The sequence below is a fragment of the Simochromis diagramma genome, unplaced genomic scaffold, assembly GCF_900408965.1.
Source record: "Simochromis diagramma unplaced genomic scaffold, fSimDia1.1 OVJJ01000284.1, whole genome shotgun sequence".
In the NCBI taxonomy this organism is placed as follows: Eukaryota; Metazoa; Chordata; class Actinopteri; order Cichliformes; family Cichlidae; genus Simochromis; species Simochromis diagramma.
In genome coordinates, this window is record NW_024386871.1 from 3219651 (window position 1) to 3232299 (window position 12649).

The 12649-nt window shown below is 38.0% G+C and overlaps 1 protein-coding gene across 6 annotated transcripts in view; it reads left to right on the forward strand.

The window, feature by feature from the left end:
• The window catches only part of frmd3 (FERM domain containing 3), a 60805-nt gene that overhangs the window by 16311 nt on the left and 31845 nt on the right, over positions 1 to 12649 (forward strand). For 4 of the 6 annotated variants that reach the window (XM_040031673.1, XM_040031675.1, XM_040031676.1 and 1 more), the window contains exons 2-4: positions 3780 to 3884; positions 5451 to 5493; positions 10151 to 10232. In XM_040031673.1, the coding sequence (XP_039887607.1) occupies positions 3780 to 3884; positions 5451 to 5493; positions 10151 to 10232 (230 nt within the window). The remainder of the gene's footprint in view (positions 1 to 3779; positions 3885 to 5450; positions 5494 to 10150; positions 10233 to 12649) is intronic. The other 2 variants (XM_040031674.1, XM_040031678.1) reach the window with 1 other exon arrangement.

The window sequence follows — 12649 nt, forward strand, 5'->3', positions numbered from 1 at the left end:
TGTTACATGCTTGCAACAGGCCTCTTTATTGACTCAAAAATCTATAAAACAAAAATCTGCTGTATGCTCAGCACTAATCCACTTAGAATCAGGCACAGTTAGCAACTAGCTGGCAAACAAATGTGAGCATTTTGTATCTCAGGACCTGGATTTATTCAAAGGATGTCAGATGTCCAGAACCACAATCCAATTTCCTTGCTGGTTGTGTCACAGATTGATCAAAATTTAATCTTAAGAGGTGGTGATGTGACTGTGATGACCGCAGCCCTGTCAGATGGATTCAAAAACCCTGATCATTTTACAGCTATAGCTAATAGCTATAGCAATTACCATTCATTATTGTGTTTAAGTCTTTCTTTTTTAATCTTACCTTTAACAGTTTAACCATACTTTACAATTTCACCTGGTTCATTGGCAGTTTCTCTGCTAATCACATGTTTAGTAAAATAATTTAAAGGTTTTATTTATCATTTCAGGTAACAAAGCTGTTTATCCACTATATTTAGTTTGTAATTTCAACTCATAAATAACACTATTAGCTAAGAAGCATGGACTTTAAGAAGTTAAAATACATCCTGTGCTTTTAGCAAACTGTTTTAGGCATAGCATTAGCTAATAATTATGTTTGTAGTTGTGTACCTGGTTTTAGTGTCATTTGTGTATTTTAATCATGTATGCATTAACAGTTAACTCCTCTGCCTGAAGCTGTTTAGGACCACTGAACAGGTTGAATATTAATAGGTTGAGCTAATCTTTACATGTATTCTCTGGCTAATGCAAAAGTACACTGACCAAAATAAGGCTACTTCAGAGGCAGCTCATGTTTCAAACCACCTGCAGATACCTGTGCAGGTATCAGACATTAACACAGTCGTCTTAATGTTAAGACACAGACGATTTATGTTTTTGAACCTCTTTTTCTTAAATAGCAGTAATTTGGTACTCCCAGCACTGATAAACAATCTAGCTGATTCTCCTTTACTGTTGGTTGCACTGACCTGGAAATTCTGGCTGTTACAACAGTGTATCTTTGTGAATTGACCAAGGCTGTGTTTAATGTTTGCTTTGCTTTATTTGGTGCGTAACAAATACAGCCACGGTGTCCTGGACACATATAACTGTTGGTTTTTGAGTGGCTGCTGTGACATTTACAGCAAACATCTTATTTTCAGAGGCTGTTCTGTCAACACCTTGAGTCTAGTAGTACATATAACAGTGTGTTTGCTGAGTTGTTTACTGAGACATGCAGCATGACTCACTAAGAAATGTATTTAAAAGGTTGTCTTGGCAAAAACATTACAGTATTTACAGAATTCAACATATGAACAGGAATTAATATTTGTGTAAAACTGAGGATAAGTGAATGCAACGTCAGCAAATGAACTGATTTCACAGTTTGTGGCATGCTGCGGTGATGATAATGATGCTTTGATGTACTTAAAATAAAGGCTGTAGATGTTGTGTAACTTCTAGGCATATAGTATTAATACAAAATATTTGCATGGGCTTTGTGCCTGGAAAGAAATTAATTTTTAATTGAGAAATGGTTTTGTTTTTTTGGGTTTTTTTTTGTCTACCTACAAGCAGAAAACACATGTAATATTAAAAAAAAATGACACACAATTGCCTTTAAGATTTACATTAGATCAGGAAGATTAAAGGCACAACCTTAGATTTCAGTAAAAAAAAGAAAAGATATTTATTTGTAATATTAGTGCACAAAGCAATTAGAAACTCCAAGCAGCTACATTACTGCACCGAAACTGATGAAATAGTTGAGAGCCGATGGAGCAACCAGATGGAAAATGGTCCATGCTACTATTCTTTGCAGACTTTGCACTGTAGCTCCAACAATGTGGGAAAAAGAATAATGAGGAAAATCAGAGCAGGAAAAATTTCCTAAATAGTGCAAAAAAAGAAAGCTCTGCTTTCTTAAAGATTAAAATCCGGTCAAATATATGGGACATCTGAGGCTCAGGGCCGTTAGTCTGACAAACAATCAGCCGTGCAAATGTGCTGAAAATGTGCTTCTGTTAAAGCCATTTAACAAAGTCAGCTGATGTCAGCCACTACACTGCATTTCACTTGCAAATCTCTGAAAATAGAAATAAAGAGCAAAGCTAACGACCTTACCTTGGCTGCTGATGAGGTGCTGTTCATACTGACCACTGCTGATGAAGCAGCCACTGGACAGAAAAGAGCACCATAAGGATATAGGATGCTCTTATAACCTTTGAAACAGATCATTCTCAATCCAGATGAACTTGTGATTTATTTTTATCATCCTTTATTTATCCAGATAAAAGCCTCATCGAGATTAAAAACTATTTTTCAAGCGAGACCTGGTCAAGCCAGAGGGAGCGGGACTTTGTTAGTGCAGCTGAATAAATTTTAGAAGTAACTGACACACAGTCATGCTTTTTAACGTGTGAGTGTGCTGCTTACTCAGTGCACAAAATGTAGCCGTCCTTAGCACATCCATCTGTGCAATCACGTGAAATATGTTAATGCATTTTTGCTTTTGTGCAATTTTCTTGCTATATTCAATAAGACTGTATAATATGTCCCTTAACTAAGAGTCTAATTCATTTAGAATTAAATGGAATTTCAATGTTTTTCACCTAAAATTCCAGCATAATTAAATTCACCTGGTAATAAAAATAATTCTAGGTAGTGCATAACTAGGAATTTTAAAGGAAGTCAGACACAAATTAGACTGTAAGTTATATTAGGAAGTGCTATAAAAATCCAAATTCCCAACTAAAGTTTCCTGATTAGGCGATGTGCTGACAGGCAGTTTTGTTGATGAGATTTGGTCAGCTGTGGGTCTGACTGTATGTGATGACGCTGATGCTTCCCGGGTGATGAGTAAATTCCAGTCTCAAGGGCAAAGACATGATATCTGAGTGAATCAATCAGTTCTGCTAAACCAAGCACAGAATCCACCTCCTTCAGCAGGTTATAGAGCAGTTATAGGACACACACACACACACACACACACACACACACACACACACACACACACACACACACACACACACACACACACACACACACACTCAGAGCTGGGATCTTTGATGCACATAATATTAGCTTTAGTCAAGAGGTTAAAAGTAAAAATTAAATGTGTACTTGTTTTGATATGTATTTCCTTAAATGAGCTAAAAAGCATCATTTTTTTTAAAACTGCTCATCCAACTGTCCCAGCTGACATTTGGTGTCAGCTGTGGTGTAATCTAGACGGTTTGCCTGCACATACATGGGGCAAGTACAATATAATAACAACAAAAACACTGTCTATAAAATAGGCAGACAAAAAGCAAATCTTTAGACTTTAGATATATCCAAAGTTATAGAGAATGCTAAGACGTAGGCAGGTCAGTACACTCAGCAGGAAAATCATACTGAGCATCTGAATGAGTAGATATTGACTAAGCAGCTGGCATTAAATGCAGGGTGCTTATTGATTACACAGTGTTAGGTCCTGCAAATAGACTGTATTTATTGGCACATTAGGAGGCCGTGTCCAGAACACCATCATAACAGATATGTCAGCAGCAAGGGACACAAAGGGTGCTGACGTATTTCTTTCCATTAACATGTTTCACTGTGATGAAATTATGAGAGCATCAGAGGAGTATTACCCATGAGGGTTCATTGTGGGCACGATGCAGTCATGCAGCATCTATCAGACTGAGCTCAGAGGTTTATGGTTTTTATCAGCATAACTCAAAAGACGGGTCACGTGTCCTAAACCGATGCGCTTTATTTCTTTGCAGAGAGACACCAGAGGCCAGTTCCTGTTGGACCATGTGTGCAATCACTACAACCTGCTTGAGAAAGACTACTTTGGTATTCGATATGTAGATCCCGAGAAACAAAGGGTAACTATGATACACACACACACACACACACCTGTCCGTACACACTGCACACACCATAAGCATGGTATCTGTTATCATTTTCATTACCAATTGAGACTAGTTTGTACAAAGGATCAGGAAAAGCCTGTCATTTATTCCCAGAGCCCAGATCTTTTGTTTGTCCAAGTGAAGCCAAACTGAGGTGGGGACATTAACTAGATGTGGATTTATCAAACCAAACATGCATTTTTCTTGTAAAACCTAAAATAAAAGTTGGAAACACTAAAGGTAAAGCATAAAGGTGTTACCAGAGGAGTGATCACAGGACCTACACAGCTGGTCAGAGCAACGCTTATATTTAGAGAAATGTATGTTTATGAAAAGTGCTTTCAAACCGCATTTTTCACTTTTTACTGAAGACTTCAGTCTATAAGTATGTAGTTAGTTTTCCAACAGCCACATCTTAGTAAAGTGGGGATTTATGCTTCTGCTGAAAGTCTGCTTCATAACCACAAAGCCCTCTGAAACACTATGCCTACCCTACCCCTACTGTTCAGCACCACTGATTGCTCATGTGCATTTCTGGCTACTTTTTTGTAATAGTTTTTGAATCTATCAGTGAGAGAATAACATTTATCATCTCAGTATTAAGGATAACAATATATATCAATATAACGACTCACAAATGTCAGCAGATACCTGGACGGAGAGTGCTATCGTAACCGACGTAGGAGAATGTGAAAGGAAGTGGAAAAACCAGACCCTGGGGGCACAAGCACAAGCATAAATGCCGGCAACGACGTCTGCCACGGCGTAAGGTTTAAAAATATACCAGCAGAAGTCTAAATCAGGCCTAAGGTGCAGCATCTTTTTCTCTGTAATCTTTGAGGAGTCTCCTTCCTCTAAATCTGGCTGCTCTTTTACCCCGGCTAACAAATTCTTCTCCTCAATTTAGAAATTCCACTTACACACAGCACTCAGCTCATTACGGCAGAATCACACCTACTAACAGGAAACAGTGGCAGTGAGTCAGCACAGGCAAAGTATGAATGTTGAATATCAGTCTGGAAGCAGCTGATACATTACATTACAAGTTCAAGTGCCAAATAATAACAAGATCAGTCTCCATATTTCAAACAGCCCACACAAAGAACAGACCAGACGCTTGATCGTAGCAGAAGCTCAGCTAGACTGTTTTTTTTTTCTTAATGCAAAGCGAGGAAGGAAAAATAAGGGAAAATGTGTTTTAAGACAAACTGAACATGCAGTGTCATGCAGTCCAGAAACTGTAACATAATACTTTGAATTGTATGCTTTTGACAGTAAGATGGATCAAAAAGGTCAAATTTGGTTCTATTCAGGAATATAAGATCATCATATCTCCCTAAATCTCTAAATCAGTCTCTTAAAGTAATAATGTAGTAATAATCTTTTTTATGACAGTTTAAAATACCAGAGATCTACCAATGATACAAATTAGATTTTCTAAGATAATTTTGGAATTAGCTCTCAATCCAGTCCTGTAGTTTCTTTAGTATAAATTTGATTATTTTAGGGTAACATTTTTGGTCTTTCTCTCTTTTTCAGCACTGGCTGGAGCCCAATAAACCCGTAGTGAGGCAGATGAAGTGTGAGTGCCCTTTCTGTTTCCGTTTCTGTGTCAGCATGTGTGTATACAGATGCAAAGCATCATGCATGTGTCTGTGTATTTGCGAGTGTGAGTGTGTTTTCTTATGCCGTGCATTTGTCTCCAGAGGGTCACTCTGGTGTGAGGGGTCAAGCATGGCAAACAAGCCGACACCACCACAGGGACTCTAACAAGGCCATAACATCGTACGCGCAACATTGTTAAAGTTGTTAAAGGAGTACAAAAAAATCTGTTTGTTATTAATTAAAAACAGATACATTTTATTTGTTTATGTAATAATAATTTAAAAAATTTTTTTTTAGATCATCTAGGTTTAAGAGTTTTATCACCCACCCACTTGTTGGACATGAGTTTTTCCTCTGAAGTCCCGCAGGGAGACCAATGGAGACACAATGAAGACAGACAAAGTGACAAGAGAACTGTTTCTCAGAAACACAAAAAACTGCCAGAGGGACAAGTGGCCTAAAAAGGAAAAAAGTCACACGTTGCAAAGACGTTGCAGTGGAAGACAAGATTATGAGAGTACAAAAACAAGTAAACAGCCTGCCTGCCTTATGTGCAGGCCTCATTCAAAGCTTCATAACAATCACCACAAACCGGAAAGATATTTTTACTTTCCATCTCGAGAAAAGGATGCAGATTTTATCTGATTACTTTATTTGTCTGTTTTGTTGTCCCATTTTTGACTATTCTGTTTGTTTAACAAGTCCTTAGGATAATGTGATGTAAGACAAAATTCATTTTCTGTCCATGAAATATGTGAATGAAATATGCAGTGACATAGGTACACATATACAACACCTCATTAATACAAATATCTAATGAACCAATCACATAGCAGCATTTAGGCATGTAGGCATGCTCAAGACAAGTTGCTGAAGTTAAAATCGAGCTCTAGCCTATTACACATAGAAACACTGAACCATCAACACTCACATTCACACCGATGGGCAATTTAGAATCACCAATTAACCAAACTCCACTAGCAGCAGTTCTCCAGGCAAAAATTCTTTGTTAATGTCAGATGCGACTAATTTGAGGTGATAGGAAGGGAACTCAAATAACCGCTTAGTGAAACAATCTAAGCAGAAGAGCATCTCTGAGCACACAACATGTTTATCTTAGAAGCACATGGGCCACAGCAGCAGAAGATGCCTTTCCTTGACCCTTCCTATCTTCTGGAAACAGGACACTGAAGCTAAACTAAACTAAAACGACAAACTCAAAGAGAACTGGGGTTGTACCTGGTGTGGTCTGCTGCTGCTCTAGCACTGAATACTACTTCTGTCAGCTAAGATTAGGAAACTGGGGCTACAATTTGAACGAGCTCACCAAAATTGGGCAGTAGAAGATTGAAAAAATGTTGCCTGATCTGAAGGGTTTTAATTTGTGCTGCAACAACACTGACATGGTAGGGAATAATAATATCTTTCATCATTGTGAGTTTTAAATCCAGTAGTGCAATATGGATGAAAATTAATAAAATTGCATGAAAAATTAAGCATGTTTTGAAAACAGAAGGGTCCATCACAGTACCCAATAAAGTGCATGGGTGTGTTTCACCCTCAAAGAGAAAACAGATTCACTTAAGGAAACGAGAAGCGATGGAGACACAAACACACCAGATTTTTTTTATTTATTTATTTTTACCAGGAAACTGCAGCTCTAGTTGTGTCTGGGCTTCAGTTTAGCTCAATGTTTATTGTTGTTTATACTTGTTCCATTTGATTAGGTTTCATGGCTAACCTTTCTATTTGGCTTTAGGGAAAGGTCAAGTTTTCACATTTTCAAGGTCACCAGAGTGGCATTTAATGTGTCCCTGGAGGCCACTTTTACATTGTAATAAGAGTTACACAAACAGCCCGAGGGGTTGTTTTCAAGCTGAGCACAGCCTCCTTTCCCCTCTTGATGTTTGCCTCTGATAGATTTGGCCAATGTTTTTTCAGTATAACTATAATAACCTTGAGAATGTGACACATATAATCATACAATCTAAGTACCCTAAAAGAGGACACAATACAAAGGTGAATAAGAGAGTGGTACTTGTTTTCACCTTTGTTTTCCTTCGTTTCCACTTACTCTTTCACATCTTTACATTTCTATCTTGTGTTGAAAGATTGCAGCGGCTTTCCTCCGACCCTCCTTTTCTTTCTGTGTCTCAGTCTGAAGTTCACTAACCCTTTTAATGACTGTCCTGTTCTTTCTGTCCTGTTATAAATTAATAAAAGAGCTATTAGCGAAGTATTCTGCTCCATCGGAACATGTGTGAGATGACAGAAGGGGGAGGCTGAGGATATCAGTGAAAACTGGAAGGGAGAGAGAGGGAACAAGGGGGGGGAAGTACTAAAAAGAGACAGTGATAGATAACGTAACTAAAGAAAGAAGAAAAATAGAGCGAAAAGAGGAGATTGGAGAGACGGTTTGAGATGAGAGAAGCTGACAGAGTGAAAGAAAGAAAACGAGATTAGAGGGGAGTTGTTGAATAGATCTGAGTTGCACTGACACATCAGTTCCCTGTGGCAGGATTTACTCCCAAATTAGGTTTCAATGTGTGCGTGCACTTGTGTTTTATTTCGTCTTTGTGCATCCCAGCTTACGTACGTTGGCAAACGTCACATTTGCACGGCCATGTCTTTCGCGCACAATTCACTTTCTCTACAATGTTTTCCAAAAAAAACTCTTCGTCCCTTAAGCTTGAGAAATAATTATAAGCAGCTCAAGTTCTTTGGGAGCGGGTGGGAGGATTGGCTCTTTCAAATTGCTCAGCATGTATTATGTAGATGTGTGCTGTTTTTCATAGCTGGATAATACCGCAGAGGATCCTGCCATTAAAGGGAGAGTGGTGAGGGCACTCTGGATGATTTCTATCCCATGTGAAATGATACTTTCTTCCTCCTTGATGTTGACTTCAGAATGCCTATCAGATACTTTTGCATCTTTGTTTTAAGCGTCTCCTTTGCCTCATCCTCTTTGAAATCTCTCCATGTGCACTCAAAATAACTCACATGTGCACGTGTGTAAACTTCGCCTGTGAGAACAGCAAAGACAAAACAACTCCTTCATTTTTCTAAGATTTGTAGCGTATGAAGCACAGGTGATTCAGCTGTTATGTTGGATTTATTTCTCGTGGTTTAAATGTCTTTCTGTAAACCATCCCTGCTGTTTTGTAGCTGTTAATTATATAATAACATATATATTTTTTTTCATCTGCTGACTTTTTAGTCTATAATCACCCAAAGAAGGTCAAATTTTCCATATCATTTTTTTCATTCCCTTTTCCCAAGTTTCATTAATAGCCTTCAACACTTTGTCACTAGCAAAGGCCTGAACCCGGAGGCACATTTATGGATATGAACTTAAAAAACCCCAAACTTTCAAATATTAGCTTTCAACATTCATGTGTCAGAGAAGGCAAATTCGAGGCTACAGACCCTCTATAATGGATAGGGACCCCGTGGCGTCTGTAACCATAATATTAGATTTTCTGACATAGTTCACAGGCTACAATTTTTTCCACTCTCAAAATTGGCAAAGAGTATCCTCAAAGCAAGCAAATGTAGAAAACCACAAAATTGGATTGATTGTGTCCATCAGAAAATTCAAATTCCAAAGCTGCCACACAGGAAGTGACATCAAATCTCCGCAATGCTTTGATCTACGCTTTGAACCAAACATGGAGTTAAAATTTTATATCGAGCAAACAAAATTCTGGCATTTGATCACTAGATCCTCAGACCAAAGCTATCAGTTAACTGTTTAACTGTAAGTAAGCGCCAAAGACACCAAATGGGAGTTGAGATGGGTAAAGGGTCCTTTAAGATGTTTTATTTCTTTAATAACCAAAATAAAATAAATTCAGACTTCAAAAAAAAATCTTATCTGTGCTATTTTCACTTCAGGAAGTGTAAATTATTTATAATGCATTATATACAATTACTGTATATAATTAAATCTGTTGCTGTGTATGATGGTTTCCTCTCAGTGTTTCGGTGTTTTGGTGTTTGTATATCTTGTAAATGTTCTAACTTCACAGGGTAAACATTGAATATGTTTATAAGCAGATGAGCTGTGTGAGACCTCAGGAGGGAGTTGAAGCTATCGCTGTCATTTGATCCAAACCCTTCAGCCTGTTATTGAGTATATGTGTGTGTGTCTGTGACCGCTTATGTAACCTTGTGTATGTATGTTACGGTGCATATTTAAATACTATTCAAAGCACAAATCCTCTCCTAGAGATATGAAATGCTTTAGGACTCAGATCAAAGGAGAAGAAACAGACCCCAGTTCAAGTGAAGCACATGCCCATGTGTGTGTGTGTGTGTGTGAGTAATTACTGTAATTATGAGGTGACTAATCAGTATTGGAGACATGCTGTGGTTTCTGTTTTTGTCCCCAGCTTCTTCTTCTACATAATCTTCATGGCTCCTCTGTCCTCTCTTCCCCTCATTTATCTTTCCTCTTCTTTCCTCTTCTTATCTGTTTCTTAAAATCTTCTACTTTCCTTCTGATTCCCTTTATCATATCTGTCAAGCTTATCTCCTCTTTTTTCCTCCACGTTCTAACAGCCTTTTAACTTTCCTTACGGTTTCTGGTCTCTCTTAGTTTTTCCATCTCAACATCGTGTCTTTCTTGTCTCCAGCAGCTCAGCAGCCGTACACGATGTGCTTCCGGGTCAAGTTTTACCCGCATGAGCCAATGAAAATCAAGGAAGAACTCACCAGGTAAACAAGCACTGGCAATGGCGTATGAGTGACAGAGAAAGAAGGCAGGCTGAGAGAAAATGTAAAGTATTTCAGAGGATTTTCATGGACAAATATCTCTAGAGAGAGGAGTTGAAAGAATTGAAAATATCCAGTGAGTGGAAGTCAATATGAAACAAAGCCTCTGAAAAATGTATTTGCCATGCAGAATTAAGGAAAGTCCAACTTGGTACTAGCAAGCTATACCTAATAAAAATATGTTAGTGACAGATGAAGACATTTGGCTAATTTTGTCTGACTGATTTGTCTAAAAACAGACTAATATATGACTTATAAAACTATTTCAGTATGCATTATTAAATGTTCTCAAGTGATTGATTACTTAAAGTTGGGCATTGACTGAACACAGTGCAAACACACCGGTGTTATACACTGAGCCAGACGTGAAGGCTCTCGAAACTGTAGATGAGCCTATGAAGATACTATATAAGTAAACAAACTAAATAAAAGATTTGGAGAGAGTCTGCTCCACCACCAGCGCCACCTCAGCCAAAACAGAGCCAAACACACAAAGCTTCTCTCAGGCGCGCTGATAATTAGAGACACTCACCCAGCAGGGACTTGTGTTCTCTGCCCTACGTCTTACCAACTCTGCTTCTCTTTATCAGTCCTAATTTTCTCTTCAATTCCTCCATCCATTCACTTCCATCCTTTTTTCTCTCTGCCTTCGCTTGTTTTTTTTGTCTTTCCGCCCCCAGTGTCTCCTCCCTTCCTGCTGTCGATCGTTCTTCTTCCTCACTGTCATCTCCCCCTCCACCCTCAGGTGTCTCTTCACACCTTTCAAGTCACGTTTCCGCGTCTTTCTGTCCTATATTTTTGTCTTGAGATATTTCTGGAACCTATCCCTCTTTTCTTGCCTAATTTCAACTTAGCTGAATTCTGCTTCAGTTTTTCTCCAGATGTATTATTTATTAGCTCTTCCTCCCTCTGAAAGAGCTGCGTGTCCATTTCTGTTCATTCACGTGTCCTAAAGAAACAAACAACCTCTTCTTAGAGTCCTAAGGAAAAGCATCACACTGGCACACTACTTATAAGTTTGAAGTGGAAGATGAAGTTGAGATGAGTCGGAAAAGTTCAGAAGGAAATGCAGTCAGTAATAAAATCCTGTCGAGTTCTCAATATGGAGTTATGTCTGGGAGCAATTTTTTTCCCATCATCAAAATCCCCAAACTTTTAATGGTAAAATGTGCCTGCTCCAGTTTGCAAGATGTAATTTTAACTCTTGTATATGAAGCACTACTGAAGATAGATGAAAAAGTTAACCCACTGTTCTATAGATCTGTAATTATTGATTATGGTATTAGGTGTTTGGTACCTCACATTACAGATATTAATTGCTAACAGGTGTAATTTTTTAGCATGGCAGAAAAGTGCATAGGGACTTCTTTTTTTTGTTTTTAATTAAATATGCAGTTCAGAGTTCACCAAATGCTGACTGTGTGTCTCTGTTCATTTTCATACACAGATATTTCACAGTGCTGGAATTAAAGGGCAAAGTCAGCACTTAATCGTTATCTAAGGATTTTACAGAGTCAGGCTGACTATATTACTTATCTAGCCAATATAACACACATGAGTAATTTTAACATTATTTGTGTAAAAGAATGCACTCACATGAAGAAGTTTGACATGTTTTGTCAATTATTTATACTATATTGACATTATTCATTCATACTTGCAAACTGAAGCATATAAAGGTGCTCTTTTTGTAGAATTTAAATTTATCTCGGACATTTATCTTCATGCAGAATAACGACATCATTTCTGTGTTTAAGTGTGCACCAAATCTTAATCTGGATTTTTCTATGCTTAAGTCATTTAAGAAACCTGAAAAGCAAATCTGTGTACGCAGACATTCTGACTCAATGTCCTAAAATAAGAGGAAGCACAAAGAAAGAAAAATTATCTAAATGTAGATCATGGTGCTTATTTATAGAGTCAGCAGCACTCTGACTCTATAAATAAAACTATTTAGCTACAGCAGCAGGGTTTTCGCTCCATTCAATCTTTTATGCTTTGCCTCTCCTGTGTCTTTCCCTCAATGAAAAACAAGTTTGATGAGTCAGTTGACTCAGTGGTGACGTCCCAACTGGAAACTCATCTGTTCCCCACTTTTTTTTTGTCTTCACGCTAACACGAGACAAGTCTGCATGTCAGTAGCACTGAAGGTGTTTCCATAGTAGCTAAAGTACCACATTCTGCTGGTGAAGATGTATGTTGCCATAGTTATACTTTCCTTAACTACCATGGCAACAGTTTCAGATTGTTACTTTCTCTTTGGATGGTGAATTTTCATCCAAACTATTTGGAAATAGAAATTGTGAAAGCGGGGTATTGGTTCCCCTTCATAATGTGAGCAGTGGCTTTATATAGTATAT